The sequence below is a fragment of the Monodon monoceros genome, unplaced genomic scaffold (genome assembly GCF_005190385.1).
Source record: "Monodon monoceros isolate NGI ecotype Baffin Bay Population unplaced genomic scaffold, NGI_Narwhal_1 Super_Scaffold_6, whole genome shotgun sequence".
Lineage (NCBI taxonomy): Eukaryota > Metazoa > Chordata > Mammalia > Artiodactyla > Monodontidae > Monodon > Monodon monoceros.
This window is the reverse complement of record NW_021703783.1, coordinates 18,551,235-18,577,809: the sequence shown is the minus strand read 5'-3', so window position 1 is coordinate 18,577,809 and position 26,575 is coordinate 18,551,235. Positions and strand designations below refer to the sequence as shown.

The 26,575-nt window shown below is 36.7% G+C and overlaps 1 protein-coding gene across 12 annotated transcripts in view; it reads left to right on the top strand.

Annotated features, from left to right (window-relative positions):
* SOX5 (SRY-box 5) overlaps nucleotides 1–26,575 on the top strand; it is a 999,335-nt gene that overhangs the window by 789,641 nt on the left and 183,119 nt on the right. For all 12 annotated transcript variants that reach the window (XM_029204642.1, XM_029204643.1, XM_029204639.1 and 9 more), the window contains 2 exons: nucleotides 545–717; nucleotides 5,904–5,972. In XM_029204642.1, coding sequence (XP_029060475.1) covers nucleotides 545–717; nucleotides 5,904–5,972 — 242 coding nt within the window. The remainder of the gene's footprint in view (nucleotides 1–544; nucleotides 718–5,903; nucleotides 5,973–26,575) is intronic.

The window sequence follows — 26,575 nt, the reverse complement described above, 5'->3', positions numbered from 1 at the left end:
ATGCAGGGGACACGGGTTCGTGCCCCGGTCCGGGAAGATCCCACATGCCATGGAGCGGCTGGGCCCGTGAGCCATGGCCGCTGAGCCTGCGCGTCTGGAGCCTGTGCTCCGCAACGGTAGAGGTCACGACAGCGAGAGGCCCGTGTACCGCAAAAAAAAAAAACAAAAAACTACTTAGGGCCAAGAACTGTGTTTTAAGCCTCTTTTTATTTCCATCAAACCCCAGCTTAGAACATTAAGAATAATAAATGCTCAGCCAACAGTTTTTTATTTACTTATGAATTAAAAGGGGGAAAACAGCTACAGATTATTACTCATCATAAATAAAAACAATCAAAATATTTGTTCATCCTGATATTTTGTAATGAGTAAATAGCCATCACTTTTTACTGTTGAGTTATAATCTAAAAGAAGGTAAGTATATGTTTGTGTGTCAAACCTTACTCATGTAATAATTCTCTATACACCAGAGTCACTGTCATCGAAAAACCACTCTCTTCTTATTTCTCTTTTCTTACATGTTTTATTGCCATCTTATTTTCAGGGACTCCCGAAAGCCTCGCTGAGAAGGAGAGACAGCTCATGGGGATGATCAATCAGCTAACCAGTCTGCGAGAGCAGCTGTTGGCTGCCCATGATGAGCAGAAAAAACTGGCTGCATCTCAGATCGAGAAACAGCGGCAGCAAATGGAGCTGGCCAAGCAGCAGCAAGAACAGGCGAGTAAGAACTAGAGAACACAGTCAGGTTCCTCAGGTATTGTTCTGCCTGAAGCATATAGGTCACTCTCGGAGGCAAACAAAGATCAGTAAAATCTTCTCCCCCCTGCCCTGCCTAAGTAAATAAAAAGGCGAAACACCAAAGCGAGCAAAAAACTCATCTGAAAAAGCTTATTAACTATTTTAGTGGTACATAACTTGGAAGTGATTATAATCGAGGTGAAATTCATGAGCACAGTACCAAAAAGAACCGTGGAGAGTCAAGAGACCATTTCCAGTCAGGGACATTAGGAAAGATTTCATTCAATGTGTTTGGTGTGAACTTGGAAGGCTAGGTAGGATTCAACAAGTGAAGTCAATTTCTAATCATGGGGCAAGAAGTTTGGTCAGGAGGCTACTATGATCATCTAAATAAGGTGTGAGACTCTAAACCAGATAGGGTAATGACCATGGAGAAAGAGAAAGAAGGGATAAATAGGTGGAAGAATTATGGTCAGTTGAATTTTTTAAGTGGGCTAAAGAGAGAGGAAAAGCGTTGAGCCTGGGTAACAGGGAAGGTCAAGAGGAGGGCAGATTTGGAAAAGCAGGTGGTTTTATTATGCGGAATTAGAGCTGTCGTCGGGTTGTCCATCTGAAAGTATGTGAGAGAATAGAAATATCAATTAACAGTTTGGAAGAGAGGGCTGAGCCTCATTTCCTAGATTATCTACATAGAGATGGTAGTTTAAACCACTGGAGACAGTCGGTTTCATTCATTTATTCAAAAAAATAGTAATCAAGTGCTTGTGTGCCAGGCACTGTGCTAACTACTGAAGTTACCTCAATTAACCAGAAAGACAAAGCCCCTAATTTCTAGTGGAAAGAGAGACAATTAACAAAGGAAAAGAAAAATCACCAAAATAACTTCAGAGAGTCATAAGTAATTTGAAAACATGTACTGAGAGTAATTTAATAAATATTGATTAATATGACAAGTTTGGGTTGCCATCTTAGCTTGGGTGGTTGGCTCTGCCAGTTAAGCTCAGATCTAAATGACCTATGAGAGGCAGTGGTATTAATATCTAGGGCCAAGGTGTTTCATGCAGAGGAATGACAGGTTTATAGGCCTTAAATGAGAGTAGTGGTGATATCATGAGAAAATGGAAAGGAATTAAGGGAAGAGAGATCCTTGGGAGATGCTGGCCTATAGCCGGTAGGGAGAGGAAAATGAACATATCCAGAAGCAAGAAGCTACTAGAGTAGTCATTTAGATTCTCATTGTCAGCCTTTAAGCATGGGGCTTCTCTGGAGCTTTAGTAGCAGAAATCAGATAATAAGAATTGACATGTAGAAGAACAATGCATAGTGGGGAAATGGAGGTAATGCATAAGAAGTATTACTTAAAAGAGGCTTGGTAGTCATGGGAAGGAAAGACAGAAGGTGTCATAGGGTGAGCTTACATATAAAGATGGCACATCTTTTCTAGGACTAAGTTTACCATCCCATGGTCTGGGTTTAGTGCACTCACCGTCTTAAGTGGAGGAGGACTGTTATTTAGTCAAGGGTACTTTTGTATCTACACAAATACTGCAAAACCTTCTAGACAGCTGTCAAAGTGTAAACTAGCAGAGTTGAAAAAGGTGGAGAAACATTCAGATTACATTTGAGGAGCCCTCCTTTCCTTCTGTTTACTTTTCTCTACTTGATGGTTCATCTCTGCTTGAAAGATGATATTTTTATTTTTAATGAAATGTGTCACCATCTTCCTTAAGTATATATTTAGCCTGTTATTGGAGATGACCCTTATTCCTCTTGCTCTACCCGTATGATGAAACAGCTCAGAATGATTGCCCATGACATTCTAGAAGAACACCACTCTTTTCTTGTTCATAACCCTCAATACCTTCAGACATCTGAATTCAGAAGATCCTAGGAGCCTCTGAAACTGGAACTCAGATGGGGATATTTCTTTGTAGAGAATCCATACTTCGATGGGCCTGAGGGCATGCTTGTCCTAAAAAATCTGAGCAATTACTAATGGAGAGCAAGGTTCCTTACTTTCTCTTTCACACTCTGGCCCATCCTCAAATATCATCAACGGATTCTAGAATTTTTTACTTACTCTGACATTCTCCTTAGAACTTCAGAAATCCTTAGGTTCTTCCAGAAATTCTCCGCTGTATTGGAGCGATGCCAGGCAATGCTGCCTATACAGCCTGAGAGAAGATCCCTCCTGAGAGCTACTGGTCAGGTTCCTGGAGCCCATTCTGCTCTCCCAGATCCTCTCTGCCGTGCAGTGCAGCATCACCACTCTGGTAGTCACTGATCTTTTCATCGGGACACAGGGATATTTCTGAAGGACATTTAGTATTTATTCCTTAAGATTCAGGTTAGGTTTCTCTCACCTTGAGAACTCCTTTTCTGACCCTACTCCCAACACTCCCTAGTCAGTACACTGTGTCCCTACTCTGTGCTCCATTCCACATTCATCTTTTCAACAACTTTCTGTTGAGCACCAATTTGATGCCAGCTTCTGTTTTAGTTAATAGGTTACAGCAAGGAATAAAACAGACCAAAATACCTCATGTATTGAATTCTAGTTGGGAAGAGATAGACAATAAATAAGTAAAATATATGTTGAAAATGAAGCAGAAAAATAGGGATGAGGGTGCCAGGCAGAGAGATAGGCTCTTTTAAAATGACTGCTCAGGGCTTCCCTGGTGGCGCAGTAGTTAAGAATCTGCTTGCCAATGCAGGGGACACGGGTTCGAGCCCTGGTCCAGGAAGATCCCACATGCTGTGAAACAACTAAGCCCGTGTGCCACAACTACTGAAGCCCGCATGCCTAGAGCCCATGCTCTGCAACAAGAGAAGCCACCGCAATGAGAAGCCCACGCACTGCAACAAAGGGTAGCCCCCGCTCACTACAACTAGAGAAAGCCCATGCGCAGCAATGAAGACCAAACGCAGCCAAAAAAAAAAAAAAAAAAAAAAAAGACTGCTCAGGGAAGGCCTCATTGATAGGGTAACAGCTGAGCAGAGACCTGTAGGAGGTGAGGGAGTGACCAATGCAGTCATCTAGGAAAAGAGTGTTCCAGATAGAGGGGAAAGCAAGTGCAAAGGCCCAGAGGCAGGAGTACCCTCGGGAAACAGGAGTACCCTTGGTGTGTTCAGCGGACAGGAAAGCGGAGTGGCAAAGGGAAGAGAGAGAGATGATGTCAGAGAGATAGCAGGAGGCCAGCTCATACAGGGCCTTGCAGGCATCATATGGAAACTGGCTTTTACTCTGAGCGAGACAGAGGGTTTTGAAAAGAGGAATAACACAACACAACTTATATTTTAAAAGGATCTCTCTTGGTGCTGGTTTATAGTAGGCTGCAAGGAGCGAGGGCAGAGGCAGAAAGAGCAGATAGGACGCTATCACAGCAATCCAGGCAAGAGGCAGCAGTGACTTAGAACAGGAGGAAGTGTGGAGGGCTATGAGGTGGTTAGTTTCTTAAGAAAATCTTAAGGCACTTATAAAAGGATTTAAATATCAGCTGAAATATTGATATGTGGGAGGAAAGAACCGGACTTAAGGAAGAGAGTGGTATTTCGTTTTCTACCTTTTCCTTTCTGACTTTTCTTCAGAGAGAGAGAAAGGAATTTCTTTAGGCTGTATTCCTAAGATAAAACAAAAGCATTAAAGTAATTATAATTGTACCAGCATACATAGGGGAAATAAAAAGTTCATTGTGCAGCCATGTAGATCCAACCTCATCATATAGGTTCTTTACTTTCATTCATAGTAATGGAATCTGCATAAATTTTTTCCTGAATTTTTTGCTTTCTGATACAGAGGTTAAGGGATATACTTTCCTAGTGAAAACGATAGTGACCGTAGCATTGAGAATAAGAATTAGAGCGTATTTATAAGGCAGCTATAAGTTTCATGAGGAGAAGTTACATTCTTGTGAGAAGGTTTCCTGCCCTATCTCATGAAGTGTTTAGAATTTTCTTCTTGTCTCTTCACTCACGCACTCTTCATCAAGTGCTCACTCTGTACTCCTTTTGCATCAGGCTTTGTGCAAATGGTGAGAGCAAAATCTACGTGACCCCTAACTTCACCGTATTTATGAATTTCTACCTAGGAGACAGAAACCTGTTAATTAAAGCAAAAACAAAAATAAATATAACATCATAGCATGTGGTATAGTATCAAGTAGGTAGAGGATGTTATGAGAGCGAAAAACAGGGGGCAGTTGTGCTCGTCTGGCTTAACACTTAGGATGACCACACTGAGGGCTAATTCCTGAGTTTAGTTTTGAATCTGTTGAATTTGTAGTGCCTTTGAGAATGTTGTTGGATAAATGGGTCTAAAGCTTAAAGCAAAGATCCAGGCTAGAGAAACAAATTTGTAATCACTTGGCATACGTGTGGATGTAGGTATAGAGGGAAAAGAATAGAGTCTAAAGTGAGCCTACAACATTGTGTGATGGGGGAGAGCCATTGACAGTAACTGAGAAGAATCAGACTCAGAGGTAGGAGCAAAACAGGGAAAATGTGATGTCATAGAAGCCAAGGGAGAAAGTTCAGGATCAAGGGAAAGCGCTTGAGTATTGAATACTGATGAAAAGTCAAGCAGTGAGGACGAGAAAACACTTCAGAATTTAAAAAATTGGAAGTGACTGGTGACTTTATTAAGAATCCTGTTAGTAGAGACCAGAATTGAATGTGTTGAGGACTCGGCAGTCAGTTTGTGAGAGGCAGAAATGACAGTGTTTACCAAGACACAAAAGCATACCAGAACCTCACTAAGGAATAGAGCATCTTACAGTACCTTGTCCTGCTCTGAACTCTTTGGCACACACCCTCCTGTTTGTGAAATATTCTCTTTCTTTTCCAAGGGCTGAAAACGTCAGAGGTAAGTACCTCCTTAACATACTGCCAGGAAGAGGGATTTTTGAAACTCCAGCATTTCACACTGGATTGGACCACTGTTGTTGTGTCTTAGGCTTCGTTTTCCAAAAGAAGCATAACTGTTCGTAAGTCTAAATATCTTGTCTGATCCTACTTAAGGATGACTTGCTGGTCCTGTAGGGGCGCAGGCACATCTATCTTCATAAGCTTAATCAGTGTCAAATCAAACTTTGAGACACAGAACATTGGTAATCTCCCCCTGGGACTGTAATATACTCTTAACTTTTTCATGTGCCGTTTCTCCGCAGATTGCAAGACAACAGCAGCAGCTTCTGCAGCAACAACACAAAATCAATTTGCTTCAGCAACAGATCCAGGTCAGAAACCATAATTTCATACGGACTTCCAATTAAGAAATAGATTTTGTTACTCATTTTCAGGTGACCTGACTGAAATGAGCTCCAAAATAAAAGTTACTTTCAGCCTAATCATGACGTGTCACCCACGTGCCATGAGAATCTTGCACACGGTGGCTCTGTCACGGGCCCGACTGTGTCGCGATGTTTTAGGGGAGGCAAGCTGATGGTAATTTTTATCCTACACGGAAAGGAAATTATTGTAGAGAAATGTTTCATTTTCTCTATTCTTTAATGTTTAATATGTGCCTGGAAATGTTCTTGATGGGGGAGGTGCAGGGGAACCAAAGCAGAAAGGTTTTCAGTTAGACGTCGGTGGCAGGGAGAACGTTTTACAGTAGGCTCGAGAGCCACGTGTGATCAAGGTGGAAGTGAGGGAGGGTAACGATTTGGTGTTCAAGTCGAATTTCACCCTTCATACTGCATGGAGAAACGAAGACTGAGGGCTCTATAACCTCCACATTTTTCTTCTGTGGAAATTTGCAAGGATGAGAAGCAAAGCTGCCAGGGAAAGCCTGTCTCCACCACTTGCTTGTGGCATGCGTTTTGCCAAAATTTGTTTCCCTTTCTGAAAATTCCCTTTCTGAAAGCACTCATTTCGTAGAGTATTTAGGAGAATTTAATAAAATCATGGATGGAGAGCTTTAGCGTAGGTGTCAAGGCACATAGTAAGTACTCAATACATACTTGCTGTGACTAGCAAGAAGAGGAAACTAGTTCATGGAGCAATGACTCCGACCTTACGGGACATCATCCATCGGAAATCAACTGTTAGATTTGCAGTCAGCTTATCTGGGGAGAAATTCATCATTCTCTTGAAGCTGTATCTTGAGAATCCAATATATTTTATTAAGTGTAAATATAAATGACAGAAGCAAACATGTCAAAATTATTTCATCCGCATGTTTATCATGTTTAGACTTATTTGCCAAAAAAGTTTATCCCATTTTATCTAACTGGGTCAGCTACACTTAATTTCTTTACTGTGGGTTATATAGCCCAGTCAAGGTTTACTCATTCTTATTCTACCTGAGATTTTAATGAGCACAGTTTCAGTGAGATAGAGAAACATCAGTGAAATGTTCCAACCAAGACTCCGTGCCTTCCTTAATTACGAACAGCATATTTCTAATGTGATATTATCTGTCTGTCCATATCTGGAGTGTGGTTATTCATTCAATGGTTTAAAACTGTTTTTCGGGTTTCATGTTTAGCCTGAGCATGCTGCCTTTGAATGTAATTTTAGTTGATGGTACGAGGTTATCTACACTTAAAATGTTTTTGATTATTGAAAACCAAAGATAATAGAATTATTATGGCAATTTCTCATTATAAATAAGATACAATTCCATAATGAGTGGTGTGGTCCTTTGCAAGTCACTTCGTTTCACTGTGATTTGATGAGGGTACCAATGGTTTTAAGTGCTTATAATTTTTATGAGATTGAGATAGTCTTTTGTTACATAGAATTGCAAAAATGTATGTAAACCCGTATTATAAATATGTAGAAGCCTCAATCAGCTGTGTTTTCTGACCATATAAATTGTGCAACACCTTCAGTACTTACTTGTTTTGCAATTATTCCACAGTTATGACCACTGCGTTCATAATGTGGATTTAAAGCTCTGTCATAATAACAAAATGTTGAAATTGGAGGATTTCTTGCTCCAGAGCATGGAGCATTGTACTTTACAAGGCAGAGCATTTTTTAAATGAAGTACCTTAAACTATTCTAGAAATGACATGACTATAGAAACTGTATTCCAGCGAGCTGGAGCCAAGTTTAATAACTTGCCCAAGATCACATGACTAGTTATAGGTAGAACCAGGATCAGAAGCAAAGTTTTCTGACTGTTAGTTGAAATTTTGCTGAGTATGAGAATTTTAAAAGCTTAGAATTTCTATTTGATCAAAATGTTATGCTGCTGGCCTCCACTAGTTCACAGGGTAGACCAGAAAAAATCCAGTAGTCCCTAAAGGAAATAATGTCACACTGACAGTAATTTGGGGGAAACATTAAAAGATGCTGAGATACTATATCTGTGTATTTGTCCTCTTTTCTAGTGTTAGTACAGATAAATGATAACGACGGAGTCAAAACCCATCACGCTATTATTTTTTTTAAAAAGCCTGGGAATGTTTCAGGCAAAAATTAAATACCGAGCAAGAGTGACAGTCTGAAAGGAATTAATTTTCACAGCTTCTAGTATATTCATTAACTGAAATCATAGTTCTAAAGTATATTTTATAAATTGTTAATTTGGAGCTGTCTAACAAACACTTAATAGTTATGAAAATCACAATATATTTAAATTAGTCTATTGAGAGATATGGGAAGCACTGATGTAGGGGCATATGTAGAAACAGAAGATTAAAAACATAGAAGAGATCCTTTTTGGTCCCCACATAAATCTTTAACCATATTTCCTTTATAGAATTTTTTCTCTCCCTTTTCTTCTTTCTACTTCCTCCTTTTCTTTGGCAGCATAGGACAAGGAGGGAGAAGATTAAAAATCAAATCTGCTATAGTAGAAGGCAAATTAAATGTATAACAAATATTATTAGGAAATGAATTTTTGTCAATATGTATTCAATGCTCACATAAGAATTTACCATAGATTAAATTTTCTTTGATATCTGAAAATATATAGTATATTTTGAATTTGATCTACTTTTTTTTCTTTCTTAAATATGGAGCCTTAAGACCTTGTAGAAAAAAACATACCACTTACGTTATTCATCCTGATTGCATTTTTTAGATGTTTTGTGCCATTGTTCCTTTGGACCTTAGAAAACAATGCATTCTAGTTCCTCTCTTGATATAATAGTGGACTGCAGTGTTACTAGTCCACAGTTAGGGCTACATTTAAAATTTTTCTTTCAGCTATAAATACACAAGACGTTCACTTGGTTCAGATATTGGGAAAGTTATGCAATACGTTAGATGGTCTAAGGAGATCTGTGAGATGGATTAGATTGATAGGTAAGAGAGCAGAACGAATTTTCACACTTGATAGCTGTGTTAAATGACAGGAGGGTGATGTCCCCTAACATTTTCCTCTTTCTTTCCTCTCTTTAAAGGAGAGGTTAATTTAGTCATCTTTATTCCATTCGAAGTATATTTCATTCAAGTTTAAAAACGTATGAACAAGTTTGTACGTGTGTGTATGAACAAACATTCACATATTCTAATGACCCAGGTTATTTAAAATTTCTCTTGACCTGTTAATTCTATTTTCTTTCAACTCCAGATGAAAAGAACGGTGGTAAGTTTTACTCTGCAGTTATTTGTTGAAAGAGAAAAATGCCATAAGAATTGGCAAATTAGCCAGTTTATTTAATCACTTAGGGTCAATTCTTTATGAACTGTTCTTATCTCTTTAAAAAGCAACCTTGGCTCTAAAATTGCATGATTCTAATTGGGTTGAAAACTCAATCTACATTATTTCTTTATAAAGACTTTATAGAGTTATAGCCTTCTTCCAGGTTTATTCACATAACTCATGAGGATTAAAAGAAGAATTAAGAGAATTTTCTGTCATTCTTTACAAGATCATAAATCAGTTCATTCTACAAATAAAATCATGCATAATATCAGAAACATCCCATCTTCCCTCAAGAATTTGTCTCTTTCTTTATGAGACCCTTAATTTTAGGAACACTAAGAAGGTTTAGTCTTCCTTTTCTACTATTCAGCAATATTTTTCTTTAATGTTTTTGTTTGTTGTCCTTAAAAAAAAGAACATCTTTGCACTTTTACTTACTGTATCTAGCTAACTTTTAATGCACATTAATACGCAAGATGAAATTTGTAAATATTTCAGAGAAAAATATCCTTCTAGATTTTTTGAGGGTAATCTTTTTTTTTTTCTTTTACTCTATTGCTTGTGCTATAGTGCCCATCTTCAGCAGTTTTATTTCCTGACTAACCTCTTTTTTATAAGTCAGCCTGTTTCTAATACTGTTAGATGGTTTATGTTTCCAGTAACGATCCTAGACGAGTGGTTCCTCTTGACCTGATTCACTGTTACCAAAACCTTTTAAAGTAAATGAATGAGTGACCTCTATTCAACGTCCATCATGGCAACAAACTGAATGTTCCTGAAGACTCAAGTTCTCTTTTTGTCTTGAAGCTTTGTATAGGACATGGTTTCTGTAGCTTTGGGTGTGTGTTTGGGGGGTCCGGGGGAAGCATGTCCTAGTTTTAAATTTCTTACCCTTTTTCAATAATACTTAATGGAATTTAAAGTTCTTATTAGCATCTTAGAGGGTCAATCCAACAACATGCTCTAATATGAAATTGACTTAAATATTTTTAAGGGTGAATTTAAAGATATTGTACTTCTTTTCAAATGCATAATTTCATGATTCCCATACTAGAAGCTCAGTGTTTAAACTGTCATAAGAGATGCCACATATTTGTTGCATTCCCTCTTCTGATAAACTTTTCCAACTATTGTTCATTGTGTTCTCTTGGGGGCAAAGAATTGGTATTTAAAAACCCCCTGTCATTGTTTCTGATTCATAAGGTAAGCACATGCAGGACTAATAGTAGTTTTGGGTCACTGATTTTGTCTGGAGCTAAGGATTGAGCAAAGGACAAATCTCTGTTCCTTAGTTGTGCGGTGTATATTCCATAGTATGTAGGAGAGAGCTTGATTCTTTAGGTGTTACAGGATTATATGTAACTGTATGAAACTTAAGTGTATTCAGTGGTTAAACAAAAAGATAGAGAGCAGGTTCTATGGATTTAGACATACTCATGTTTAGTTTCTGCATCTTTGTACCTCATCTGCTATGTGATCTTGAGAAAATTGCTCAGTCCTTCTGAGTTTCATTATTCCCATCTATTAAATGGGAATTATAGTACCTAAGTCACACCCGGTTAGTCTGAGGATTAAATGGCATCATCCCTGGCATGTAATGAGCACACAATGCTAAAAGTTTTTGCCTAAGTCATTTGAAAAACTTCTTTCTGTTTTTCTGATGATGGACAATTTAATGAATATTTCCATAGAGGAGAATTTCTAGGAAAAAAAATATATAACCTACATGGCAGTAGCCACTGAAAAGTGTAAGTTCACTCTTCCAAATTTATATGATTTTAGAACTATGGCAGACTTTTAGAAAGCCTTTATTTAGACCTATCTCTCATTTTGACATTTGTAAAGTGAAACCAAGTAAGGTTAGAAGATTTTCCCAAGGTCACGTAAGTTGTTGCTTGTGGAACCATGGCTGGATTCCAAGTTCCCCAAGTCTTGGTCATTTTTATTTCACCAATATTCTGTCATTTAAGGCTTAATGGCCAAAAGTTTTAAAATGAGTTTTCTTTCCCTGGGAACTTATTCCTATGAAGTAAAAACACATCTTGACTTATATACAGTTGAATGATTACGTTGCAGTCATGGGCTCAACCAATTTGTGATAAAGGTTTCATTTTATTGGAGCCAAAGTTCTCTGAGCTCATTAAGAGTTTTGGTAATTCTTGATAAATTATTATGCAGAAGGAAATCCATTGAAATATTGCATTGGAAACATAATAACGTTAAAGGTGAAATAATAGTACCTGACTGACCTGCTGATTTATGATTTCTTTCTCTGAGTGTGGTAAGTCGGAAGCATTTTACCCCCCCTCAACAAGACCCCACACATATACACGAGCACAAAGAGATTGCAAAGTAACCTTGTCTCTTTAGGAAACTGGAAATGCCAAGAATAAACACCATATAATTAAGGTAGCATTTCAACCTAAGAAGGAAATGCATTAACTCCTTGAGCTCCGACTAATGTTTTTCTGTATGAAATACAATATACCACCACTGGGAGGATATAGTTCTTGACATTCAGATAGATTATTAGAGGAGAAAATATGGAGATACAAAGTACCAGCTTTCGAAATGACTTTCCTCTCTTCTTTGTACTTTCTGGAAGGAGAACTTCCTTTTGAGAAGATGGGTGTCCTCTCCTAAAAGAGCAGTGATGATAACTGGCAGGTCTGTCCTTTTACTCAGAGGAAGCCACTTTAAAATCCTTTAAGCATTGTTTTTTTTTTTTTTACGTACGTCTCCTGGTGATTACCTAATGATAGAATTACAGTCATTCATATGATTTCTCTGTCTGGACAAACCTGCTTTTGTAGATAGAGATACAGATAGATTGATATGCATATATATTTTAAAATTTGTATTGATATAACACATACCTGATGGCTAAAAGAGTACAAGAGAATAATGAAAGCAACCATCCGAGCCCAGTCCTCTGTACTGTGCCCAATCTTTTCACTCAGAAAAGATTTCCTTAAAATCTGTTTTTTTTTAATAGCCTTCTAGTATTTATTATACTTCTGTATATCAAATATTATTATGGTGCCGTTTCTGACTTATCAACTTTAAATATCATTAACTTGGAAACTGGAAACTTAGTTCTGGTATTGCCAGCCCAGCACCCTCCCCTATACCCCTCCCTCACCTGTAATATAGTGACATAAGTCATTTAAGTCCTTCCAATAGATATTCTTAAACTTTAGTTAACTTACACCTCTTTTCTCAATCAACTCTAAATAGTGTCTCTTAACACTTGCCTTGTTGGATGAGGATGACATCTCTCTTCTGCCACACACGGCTGCCAATTTCTGTTATCTGTGTGTTTACTCTAAATATATATAATACATGTGTGTATATATGTATGTGTATATATACACATACACACATAGCTATTGTGCTTTACCTGTTGGTTAATCCTAAAAACTGAAAATCAATAGATGATTTTTAGGTTACAATATGTCTGTATATTTTTTCTGCATAGTCTAAATAAGGTGCTCCGTATTTCATTTCTGTGTAGGTTTGAGCTTTCCAACTGACTTTTCATTAGTCTTTCTTCCTCATATTAGTTGCCTTATTATCTCTGTAAATTCTCAAGAATAAACCAGATCTCCACAATCCGACCTTCCTTGACACCTGCTCCCTAGTCCTCTGTTCTTCTGCTTTCATTTGGTTTAGTTAGTCCTGCCGACATTCTAGGATGTCCCTTTATGGCTCTCCAGGGTCGAGAGAATCACTAGGTCCTATATTATCCTCCTTGCTTTATCTCCTTGCTTTATCTCCTTGTTTTGCTCCAGAATCACATCAAGAAACTTCCTAGAAAAAAAAGGAGGGGCTCCTTTTTACCCCTCTACTTGATTGATAATTTGGCTGCAAATAAAATTGTAAGTTGGAAGTCATTTCCCTTCTATTTCAAATCCATCGATTCATCATCTTCTCGCATCTGTGAGAAATATGATGTTGATCTGATGTTTTTGTTGGTGTGACCAATATTTTTGCTTTCTGAAGGCTTTTAGTATCTTCTGTTTACTGCGACATTTCACAATAAATGAAAAGTATCAGCATATAGTCTGATATTTTTCATTTATTATTTTGTAAGCACCATGAATCTTTTGTTCTAAAGTTATGTTCTTTTGCTCTGGAAAATTATCTTGTCTTTTTTTTCTTGACCATTTTATCCTTTATTTTTCAGTTCTTTCTGGATCTCCTATTAGGCAGACATTGTATTTTCTGGGTTAGTAACTATGTTTCCTAATGTTCATATTTTTTGTTTCTGTTTCTTGGTTCTTATTTTTAGGGGATTGCCTAAACTTTTATCTCCTAGATTTTTTAATTGGATCTTTGAGAAATTACCTTTTTAATTTCCATGAGCAACTTCTTTTCTCTAATTCTTTTTTCAGGTTATCCTATTGTTTAATGGATCATTTCTCCTTGAATATCTCAGGGTATACATGTTTGAGGGTGTTGCCAAAAAAATTAAATTCTCACTTCATTAAATTATCTTTTCTCTCATTTTCACCTCCTTGTTTATCTTGATATTACTCTTTCAGCTTGAAGTTCTACTGGAATTAGAAAATGATTGGTTACGCATCCAGATTTAAGAATGAGATAAGAACAAGTAGACTGGGAGCTCTGACTATGAATGAGACTTATCAACAGGTGGGCACTGCTTTAGCGAGAACAGGAAGCTGGCCATACATAACATGAATCCTGTATATGGGTACAGAAAGGTCTTTGTTCTGGGATTCCAATGATCATGCGCTAGCTATCGTAAGTTTCCTTAGACTATTCAGTTTCTGTTGAAGTGGGTGTGATGTAGCTAGGGGAGAGGACGAGAGCCACTTTCAAATAATACTACTGTTTTCAACCCAGGTCTTAAACTCCTGTTCTCTCTCATATCTAGTATTTCAAGTCCTAAGACTTTCTGGTGATTCTGAGTAAAAATTAAGCCCTGTTTTCACTTAACCCCCTGCGTGTATACTCTAGTCTGTTTCACCCACTTTCATCAGCTAACACTCTACAATTGCTTTTCATCTTCCAGAACTTTGGTCATATTTCTTGCCTGTGCATGCCTTTTATTCTTAATTATCTTATGTGACATAGGCTTATAAATTACTTGTTTTTATTGTTTTAATGATGTCTCCAGAAAGAACTGAGATATATGCACATGGTCAGTCTATCTTGGAAATGTAAATCAGAACATCATTTAAAAAAAATTCTTTCTTTTTAAATAGGAGAAAATATTCAGAACAGTAAACAGTATCTGGGAACAAAGGAGTCCTCATAAAGATGATGAAAGGTGAAGGTGAAGCTTGAGGCTCCAAAACCAAAATATGCAGTTCTAAGATCTGTATAACATAGAATATATTTTTTAGTTTCTCTGGTGGGAAAATAGTGGGGACAAGGGACATAGATATGGAGAATTTCACCATCATTTTCCCCTTTTTGTTAAATTTGTCAAACAGTATGAGTTTATATATAATTTTAGACAATGACCTTGATATTTTAAACTTTTTAGTATCATTATTGAGACCCTAGTTGAAATAACAGCTATAGTTGATGATTCTGTTGAAGTGACGTTGACAACAGTTTTTGGAAGCTGTAATCCTGGTTCTGTAATTCATTCATCCTGACTTGGGCTCCTCAGTAAAGACATAAACAGTGCATTTCAAGGAAAGAGGTCATTTCCTTTTCCTCATTTTTTTATGTGGAATCTCAATCTTTCATGTTGTTTTCCTTTTTCTGTCATCCAGTTTCTGTGCCGTTTCTGTGTTTTTTCTTTCTCCAATCTTTGCAGTATGGTTTTTGAAGTGAACCCTGGTTTCATTTAATCCAGTGTGGTCATTATGGAATCATCGAGACTGGCCCGGAAAGCAGACCGAGAGCAGCATTTCCCATGACTTTGCCACCTTTACCAAACATCATTACCTGTGGAAAAAGCTGAACATTTTTCTTCACTGAGGCTCTACAGTTCATCTTACCAGTTAACAAAGCAGAATCCATCAGTGCTTAGATAAAACCTGGGAATGTAATTATCAAATAGTGGGAAACAAAACAAAGCAAGTTATCAATAACAGGTTTGGAGAATATAGGTCAAAAGTCAATATGTTGGCCTAAATGAACTTCTTTTATTTCACCTTAATTTATACAGTTAGTGTGGTAAATAAATGTGGTAGCAGGAAGTGCTCACAGAGTCTTTAGAAAGAATTTCTATCTCCTATCTTTGAAGAGAGTTGACAAATAGGTAGAAAATTAGATGCCAGTGAAATGAACAGCGTTAACATAAAATGAATTAATTCTACGAAGAGTAATTATATCATGAGTCAAGACATACATTCCAGACGTCCCTAGCACATGGCAAATTTCCTTCGAAGAGCTCTCTAGCCAGAGTACTAATTTCTACTCAAGAGTTGGTAAATTTTTATGTAATTTACAGGCAACGAGAAACGGATTGACTTTTTACTCTGTGTGTGCGTGTTTATTTGGCTCTTTTCTTCTGAAAAGAAAGATTAACAGTTAAAAAAAATGAGAAAGGAGAGGTAAATAGAACACAAGATACCTTTATGATACCAGAATGGTCCCCAGTTTTCCCTTGAAGGAGAAACAAAAGGAAAACTGAAGATGTTTCTTTTTCAGTGAATATTCTAGAAGTGCTTAATTCTCAGTCTTTATTATACTGGAGCTCACAGCAGCATTCAATAAAGTTGACCACTCCCACTTTCTTGTAACACTCTTTGGTTGGCCTCCAAAAGACCACAGTCTGCTTTTCTTCCCCATTCTCAGTCTCATTTGGTAGGTTCTTTCCTGTCCTTAAAAAGCTAACTTGCGTTTATTTTCCATCCTCTGACTTCTTTGTCTCCGCTTATTTCCTAAATGATCCCATCTAAAGTCTTTGTATACCATCCTATGGATAATACTCCAGAATTTATCTTGAGAGCCTCTGTCTCTCACCTGGACCTCAGAGTCTAATACCCAGCTGTCTACTCAGCCTGTTTAAATGCATAACTAATATGCACCTCAAATTTCACATTTTCCAAACAGAACCTGTAATCATCTCCCCCAAACTCATTCTTTCCTGATCTATCCATCTGTGAATATGATACCACTTGCCTAGTTACTGTTGCCAAAGACCTAGGAGCTGTCTTTGTATCCTCTCACTCTCTTATGTCTCACAACTAATCCATCGGAATTGGCTTTTATCCTCAAAGCCTATCAGTTGAGCAACTTCTCCCATGATCACTCTAGTCTATGTCACCATCACTTCTCACCTAGCCTGCTGTTGTAGGCTCCCTAACCAAATGGGTCATCCTACTTCCTCTGTTGACCTGCTAACTAGGTTTTTCACGTAGCTGCTAGAGTAATCTTTTAAATTTAATTGTGCTGTAACCATACTCAAAATCATGTCATTTAAAATGAATTCACTCTTCTTACCTTAGTCTGTTGGGCTATACTTGATTGCACCAACCTCTAACTTTCTCGCTCATTCCTTCCACGCTAGAAACCCATCTTTTCTGGTTGCCAAGAATATGCCGACACTGTTCTAGCATCAGAGCATTTGTACTTGTCATTCTTGTGGCCTGGAATGCTTTCTTCACCTCCTCCCATACCTCAGAGCCTCACTTCAGCCAGCCATCTCTTCCAGTGCCGTCCTCCTCAGGGAGGCCGTCTCTGAGAGCCGGAGGCGCTCCTGCCTCCTCCAGCTGCCTCTGAGCTCTTTTCCTGCAGACTTGTCTTACAGCACTCTCACCCCTTATATTTATTTAGCTCTTGCTGTACCCTTGCAACCACAAATGCACACCTAGCAACAAGTCTATGGGGGTCAAGGATTTTATCTGTCTTGATCACTGCTGTATCCAAAGAACCTGTAAATCTTCTTGACATATGATGAGAACTCAGAAATATTTACTCAATGTATGACTGTATGAATGAAGTGAGGGCGCATTATCCAGTGTGTAGTGTATGTAAAAATAAGTAAGACAGTAATTTTCTCAAGAGATTAAAATAGATGCTATGGGAGCCATCGAAAATAGACAACCAACATTCCCTAGTGCTGTATGTGATTTGTAAAATCATTTTGTACCTTGTACTATACTAGTAAGAAGAAGCAGCCCATTGCTTATTAAGTGGTTGGTACTTTGTAGAAGTCATTTCTTATGATTATCACAAGAATTCAGATAGGTTATGGCATTTTCTCAATCTTGTAGGGAGTAGAAATGAGGATGTGTGTGTGTGTGTGTGTGTGTGTGTGTGTGTGTGTGTGTGTGTGAGATTCTGAGATCCTGTCAGTTGACTACTATGTAGACTGAAAGGCACCTTCTTCCTCTCTCTCCTTATTAGAGTAGCAATGAGTGATTTAATTCAGATAATCCCTAGAAAATAAAAGTAATTGATCTTATCAAACTGAGCTAAACCTGTTAAACTAGCAAATGTGGCAGGATTTTTTTTTAAGTAATTTAGTTTTGCTTTCTACAGTAAGCCAGGTAAGAGGGTACCCTTTATAAATGGAGGAAATAAATATTTATAAATGGAGGAAAGGTATGTTTCACATAAGCAAATATTACATATAACCAAATCTTCACTTATGAATGCCAAAAAAGATAGGGTGCCATATTTATAAAAGATAAATATCTTTTTTTTCAATTTATTTTTAAATTTATTTATTTATTTATGACTGTGTTGGGTCTTCGTTTTTGTGCGAGGGCTTTCTCTAGTTGTGGCAAGCGGGGGCCACTCTTCATCGCGGTGCGCGGGCCTCTCACTATCGCTGCCTCTCTTGTTCTCTGCGGAGCACAGGCTCCAGATGCGCAGGCTCAGTAATTATGGCTCACGGGCCCAGTTCCTCTGCGGCATGTGGGATCTTCCCAGACCAGGGCTCGAACCCGCGTCCCCTGCATTGGCAGGCAGATTCCCAACCACTGCACCACCAGGGAAGCCCCAAGATAAATATCTTTTAAAACTATTTTATGTTGACAATTATGTTAGACCTAAAAAGGAAATTAGAAGTGATCTAATGAACTTTCATAGCATACACATATGTTTAACTATAAAAGAGGTAAACTAATGAGCTAATTTTGATATCATACCCATATATTTAATTTGAGATTTCTATTAATATATCTATATATACACACAGGTGTCTGTCTGTACATACATTTTTTGAATCATTATCTTCCCTTCATTTCTTCCATTTAGTGCCAAAATAGGTATTAAATTTTTTTCTCCTCCCATAACCACCATCTAATTCTGAATACCTTTTTAACTCTCTTTCTCTCTCTCTATTCCTTTTCACAACTTTGCCAGTACCTGTATCCATACCTGCTGCTTGAACATCTGACATAGCCACTAGTTATTTCCTTTACTATTTTTATTTTATTTTCTCTCCCCCAAAGTTCCTTTCTCTGGCTAACTTTTCTCCTGTTTCTTCTCATTATTGAATTGGATTTTGTGTTTCCATTGAATAAAAATTTTTTCACAAATAAACTAAGTGAGTCTAAAAGAGTGTTTTGTTTCAATTTTTGAAGTAAATTATTTGATTTACTACAGGGTGATTCAAGAGGGAGAGAGCACAAGAAAACATGTAAACAGGCTCAAACAGAGGTTCCACAGGGTGTTAGTATACTATATTATTTCAGTCTTTTAATGATAGAGGGTGTGTTGTCATGAGCACCCATGTCAAGCAGCCAGAAAAAGAGGAGGAATGGCTGCCTTAAAGTAAATCAAGAGATAACAATAAAATTTTTCTGTTGCCTGGTGGAGGTGTTTAGGATGTGTTTTCTTTATATCTTCATCCACCCTAATTGAGAATGCTTTAAAATTGAATGACTAGCAGTCAAAACGTGTTTGCTTCAAGCTGAGAAGAAAAATGCTGGTGTCTCCGCTTCCAAACTGATTGCGCTTTGTACACAACTGACAGCTACAGTCACTTTGAGTGACTGATAAGTGGGAAGCTTTGCCACTTATCAAGGAATGCGGGCTGAAAAGAAAAGGCTGGAGTCGTTTAGATGCTTTGGCATGTTCAAAATAACATCTTACATCAGTCAGACTCAGAAGCACTAAAAGACATTTAAAGTGAAGTAATGTATATAGAAATGTGGTATATGAGTATATGTGTATGGAGAGAGACAAAAATGATTCAACAGGCAAATAGCTGCAAAGAGGTGAAAGAGAAAGCACTGTAGTTAGGGGTCGATATTTGTGAAGTCAATCAGTGGTTAAATAATTTACACACATTTGGTAAAAACTTACCTTTAGTTTGAAACAAACAAATTTAAAAGTACCTAACTATAGATCTCCACCATTATTTACATAAGCAACTAGCTTTTGACCAATTGGATGCCTTGAAGCACCTGAATAATAAAAATGTCATCCACTTATATAGATAGTAATTTTTACCCTGAGCAAGAATCCCAATTCTCATTCCCCCTCTTCTCTTCTTGTGTAAGTAATTTTTTAAATATACATTTAAAATGTTCTGTTATGTCTAACTTAGCGTGATTATATAATAAAATAGAATCAGGACATGTTCTAATTTTAAACATAATTTTGAGACTATGCTAATGAAAGAATATACAGATTCACTAGACTGTAATTTCCACAAATAGGAATTTCTGAAAATGACAATTTTTTATACTCAGTTATTAGGACTATATATACAGTGCATGTATATCCTACTCTAAATTTTCTAGGACATTCATATTTCAAATATTTTCTCTGTCTATTCACGTGAGTTATTCATTCTTTTATACTCTTTGGATCCCTAATAAGAGATGCAGTATACCTCAGTGATTTTAACCCTTTTGCTAACACCATTCTCTGTATTTAAATAACTTGTTTCAGTTTGAAAACCCATAAATACACTAGTTTTTGTCAGGCCATGTGTCCCAATTTTAGGTTTGGGGATAAAGTCACAATAACAATAGCCATGGTTAATTTTTCAAACTTCCTTGCCTTGAGCCTGTGTCTTGGAAGACTAAATTTAATGTATAGTCTTTTGATTATTTAAGGTACAGCCAACTGCATGCTTGATGGGTATAATTATGAAACCTGCAAATTATTTCACTCTTCTCAATTGCTGTAGGACTGAAGACTACTAACGTTTACATCATTGTAAAAATTTGGGGGTATGTTTGAAGATAATTATTTGAATGAGCAGGAAGAAGAATGTGTTAGGACTTTATGGCCTTCAGACCAGTCTGTGAACTGCTACAAGTCCTTGAAGAGATAAGGGGCTTGCTAAACCCGTTTCAATTCAGCTGTCATTCTTTTTCACTGCAAGAATTTCTTGATGAAGAAAGAAATTTGGTGGTTTATATCCTAGTACAAGCTCCTGACCTCACAAACCAACACCTTGAGTAGTACTGAATTAGAACTCTTTGATCAATAAAATATTAATATAGACAAGTAGTCTTTAGAGATAACTTAATCCAACTTGTTCTTCTTCAGTAGATGGAGAAAGTATGGTCCAGAAATGGTAAGGGCTGTGCCTAAGTCCCATGGTGATTAGGTGTAGACCCTGATCTCTTAGTCCTGATTGATCATATTAAATAACCAAGATCTGAAGCATTGCTGAACACAAAATGAGCAGCAGTCCTGCAGAGCCCATAAAATTGTATTTATTACTTTATCTGGAATTTGAAACAGATATTAAATCTTTTGCTAAAGAAATTTGGAACAACATTTGAATGGTTCCATGAAAATTGTAAATGACTCATCACGCAGGAGAGAACAATTAGAAAATGTTCATCAAATTCTGATTCACTAAAGTTATCAGTATATCATTTTGGGAGGCATACATGCAAAACTTTTTTAACATATATTTCATTGGCTCATGATGGTCTCTATATTTTTAAAAAATGATCATTTTTACAGTGAGCTAGTGTCTCTCTGCTTGATCCATTTTGGATCAAAATTTATAACATTGTATCTTCAGAGTTTATAAACTAAAGAAAGGAAAAAATGATGTTCTAGTATGAAAATAATGTCTGAATGCTTCTCTAAGAAAAACATTCCTTTGATAAACAGTAGCTGAGGCTCTTTCAAAGTAAAACTGAAATATTTTAAAGGACCTCTTTGATTTCTAGATATGTTTTAAGAACCTACATTAGGGAATGAATATTTTGACACTGGAAAATATTTTCCCATTATGCAATTGATTTTTCTTTTTCTCCCACTGTAAAATGATGTCCGTTCCCCAGCCTCCCCATTTAGGGTATTTGATATACTTCTATCATTTATTGAAAGCTTTATCTTTCAATCTCCTATAGTTTTAAAAAATCCTCTTTCTTTTTTGTTCTGTAACAACTGCTTCATTCATGTAAGGAAACAGGAAAGAAGATCTTTCTCTAAAATCTTTATCCCTTGAGACATTGAGTGAAGTCTCTTTTGTGATTAAAAAAGGCTACTGCTCTTAAATGTGTTACAAGCATAATCTTGATGTGTACAAATTCTTCCATCAACACACCATTACTTTAAACTGTCTTCTCTTTAACCTGTCTTCTACTACCTGATATCTTTTTTCTTCTTTTCTGTGCTGTCTCTTACCCAATTGCTTTCTCCTCAGTTATTCTCCTGCTTGTGACACAGACTCATTCCTAGACAACAGATCATCTCAGTGAGAATTTAGGAGAAAGAACACAATGCAGAAATAAGTACCCATCAGATGTTATTTTGTAAATACATACTTAAAAAAGTTAGTATCCCAGTAGCATGAAAATGCTAATAATTCATATAGTTGTAGGTGAGTTTAGATATCTTGTGAATCTCACTTCTCACCATGGTATCATTATATATTTTATTCCTCTTATGTGGCCACTGTAAGATATAATGTTAGTACATGCAAACAAAATCCCACCTTGAGTAATGTAACAATTAGGTTTTCATCCATCTCTGTGCTCATCCATGTCATGACACAATTCACGTATCTGATGATTTTCTTCTTGCATACAGTCATAATCATAGAAATAACATAAGGGTCTATTGTAGGAAAAAAGTGAATGATGAAGCCAATCAATGGACATTCTTTGGTTATTGCTAAATTAAAGGAAATCATGATCACAGTGTTTATAAAATGTATTAATGAAGTTCTCAAATGTATGCATGCTATTCCTTTACCCACTTTGTAAGTATTATTAATTATTAATGGCTTCTTATGCTAAGATATGATAGTATTTTCATTGTGCCTTCTTTATCTGACTAAATCCTCAGAACTTTATGTTTTATTTAGGATGGGAGAGAGGTACTCTTCTGTAAACTTTTTTAGTACCATATTCAGAGCCACATGGGATTAATCTCCTTTAGCCCATCTCCTCCATGTATCTTTATTTAATGGCATTTTTTTGCATCCTTCTTTTACTTTTTCATTTTTTTAATCATTTGATTGATTTTCTTCATTTTGAGACTTGATCAGGGGAAACAGAACAGAAATATGGAAAAAAATCCTCAAATTAACCCTAAGTTTGATGTTTTATGAGTTTTTTGATACAGACTAATATGCAATGGCATAATACCTGAAAAATGGAGACAGGAAGACTTAGAAAATTCAAAATTATCTGAGTTTTCACAGGAAAAGATGAAAGGATTAAATGTTGTTTCTGAAAACGTTATATTTTGCAACCATCCCAGTTCAATTTAGATCAACCTTCTGTCATATAATTCTGACAAGTCCCTGAAATTATGGACCCTAAGACATTGAACCTGCTTGTCCAATCTCTTCTTCTGGTTATAAAGATTATGATAGGAGTTTTACAGCCTCAGAATGAAACTGAAATGCCTACACGAAGGAATAATTTTTGATTTTTAATATATTTTCACTGTGAGTATTCTAGAAAGCTCAAGGAATGTGTCTATCCCAGAATAATTACCCCAGTTCTTTTTTTTTTAACTCCCTCTAATTACTGACTTCTACTATTAGATTAGTATCAAAAAGTGATAATATACTAAAAAATTCATATTTTTTCTGTTTTAAATCTCTATCCCATAAACACATGTATGGCTTGGTTCCTTTTATTGATTCCTTTGCATAAACATTAAAAAAAAATTAAGTATCTTGAATTTGAAGTGTCTTTCATTTTTAAACGTTTTAAGAATGCTAATGACATGTTTGTTCAATTTTAGTCTTTTCCCTTAGTAACAACCATTCAGACAATAGGACAAACATTATAATTTACTTATTGGAATCACAAAGGAAAAACTCATCAAGGAAAGATGTGCAAAGTTAGGTAGACATCGTCCCCCAGTGCCATTGATTGTTCAGATAACTTGAAAACAGTTAGGAGCCTTTTCTCCTTATGATACTGCTTTAACTTAAAGGAGAAACAGAAAATAACCTCAGGATGTGCTGCAGTTATTTCATTACTACTTGTCTCTTCTTTCCACCTTGACCACTATTATGTTTTATTCCATTCTGGCTGTGTTGAGCTATACTAAATGTCAGTGGGATATCTGCCCACATCATCTGTTGTTATGATCTGGTCTTGCCCATAGGGACTCATTCATTGAGGCTCTCTTTTTACAATCCTACATACCCATAATTCTCTCCTTATGTAGTCTCGAGCTGGTCTCAATAAACATGACAGTGAGAAATACTACAGGCCTCTTTTCTTTTCACTATTTAATAGCTTTCTAAAAGGAAAACAGGAGTAATTAGGTAAGGATACAAATGCTTGTCATTGGTGGGTAGTAACTGAGGCAAAAGGAAGAAAATCAAGGTTGAAGACGGATTAAAAATTATGAAATACAGATTATATTTTCTAAATACTTTAATGCATAGTTTATAATTCATTATAATGTATGAAACTAGCACAACTGGATTTTTTTGGCCTTTTAAAGTCTAGTTAGAGTGTTTATCTATGTCTTTATGCAAACTATAAGGGACCTCAAAGTACTATCAATTAGGTAGGGATCAAATATCCCAGATACTGTGCTCAACTATAATGAAGATATTTTTATCTTCTTTGAAACAATGCTCACACATTACTAAGATTTTCAAAATCCTGTGGGAAAAAGCCAATAATATAATTTCATTTACTGTAAGAGTATACTGAGACAGTAATTGTAGCTATTTCAAATCTTGAAGGGCCAAAGTAAATTAGGGATAAGAAACATGAAGAAAAAAGCAATGGAAAATCCAGAGGCCTTGGAAAAGCAAAGAATAGGAGTGCAGAGACGTTTTTTTGAATGTGGGGATGCTGGTCATATATTTAAAGAAAGGGGACATTGAGAGGGCATAAGAGAACAGCCTGGAGGAAGAACAGTGGTCTTTTCCTTGAAAGGCTATGGGCTATACCTAGACCATAGGATTTAAAAACTGGAGACTTTACTATTTTCTAGGTGTATGGCCTTGGACAGTCACTGACTTTCAGCTTCATCTGTAGGTTCAAAATTTTAGTACCTATCACATGATAGTTGAGGTAAAACAATCAAATACCGTAAAGTGAGTGTGCCTTAAAATTTGTAGAGCACTGGAGCAAATGTTTTTGTTGGTGGTAATCTATCTTCCCTTCCTCTGCTTCATATCATTACTCTGAACTTGAAATTTAAGGAATCAGCATCTCAGAAGGGATTTTGTTTGTTTCTTGTTTGGTCCTCCCCACCCCCCAGATGGAGCAGAGCAAGAGAGAAAAAGCAGGAGAATTAGGGATTTTCCCTTCAATTGATATAATTAGCTTTAACTCATTAAAATACATAGTAGTATATATATTAATATGGCATCCAAACCAGTTTTGCTTGATCACAACCCCATCTCCCAATGTTATCCCTTACACCACAGTTCATTATCATACATATAAAATAATAAACATGTCTGCCTATTGTCCAGAACAATGGACAAGAGAGTTATCTGACAAAACCATTAATGATTCCAAGGATCTTTTTTTCTTTTCCTTTATTAATAATAGTGAATGCTAGCTTTCAGTATTTTTACTGATTTACATCTCTGAATTAACTTTGTCCTTTGTCAAATCGAATTCAGGTATCAGCCTACTTTCTAAATTTTTAAATTAATTAATTTGTATGTAAGCACGCTAAATCACATGATTTATCAAAATTTAATTTTAGTTTCACAGTGGGTCACAATATCTTCTGAATGTTACAGAACTTAAGGTTCCTCCATAACTTCGGATTCAAAATTTGGGTAAGCTTGCAAATACTAGAATCAGCCGTATGAAGAATGTAAATCAGTTTTTAGTTATGGAAGTTTATCAAGTCTCTGGAGACCAGGAAATATTTTAGCTAAGTTCAGATTTCATAAGAAGTATCACTAAAGATAATCACGTTTGCATGATAGATAATGGGATGAAAGTTCTTTAACTGTTAGCTGTTTTGGAGACCGAGCATTTCTTTGGAGAAATGACTAGTCTTTCCACTTAACATCACTTACTGGACTCTGTGCTAAGTAGCTGCATGTCTTACCACTGATACTTCTATATGGAATTCATGCTTTAGAAGGACCATACGGGAGCAGTTCGTTGCTTCATCACAACTGGGACTTGCCTCCAGCTGTGTCCAATAACGGGGCATAGCTGGAGGCAAGTGCCAGTTGTGGATCACTACTAATGTTGTTATTGGTCATAAAAATTAGGTACTTAGAGTAATAATGGGATCTCTGCAGAGCAGAAGAATATAATTTCTGTCTGACCTTTTAAATGTTATTAAACTATCATATAACATAATATTAATATAAGTGCAGGTTATAACTGTTTTATTTCATCTTAAATATTAAGTTTCTGAATTTGTTAGAGTTTACTACATCCTGTGTCACTAATAAGATGGTAGGAAACGAAGAGACTCAAACTTAGTTATAAATCACAAAAAGACTACTTTACCAGTGCCATCATGGGTTGCTTTTTTTAAAAACATTGAAAACCCTATGCTTCTCAAAGAGACAGTTATCAATTGCAAATAATTCCATGAAAGCCCACTGTATTTTAATTTTTGACATACAATTAATATAGATTTCTCCCTACTGATATACTCATAGATATTTGATCAGAATTTTATAAATAAATGTTTGTATTAAAAAATGAACTTTAGGGCTTCCCTGGTGGCGCAGTGGTTGAGAGTCCGCCTGCCGATGCAGGGGACACGGGTTCGTGCCCTGGTTCGGGAGGATCCCACATGCCGCGGAGCGGCTGGGCCCGTGAGCCATGGCCGCTGAGCCTGCGTGTCCGGAGCCTGTGCTCCGCAACGGGAGAGGCCGCGGCAGTGAGAGGCCCGCGTACTGCCAAAAAAAAAAAACAACTTTAAAAT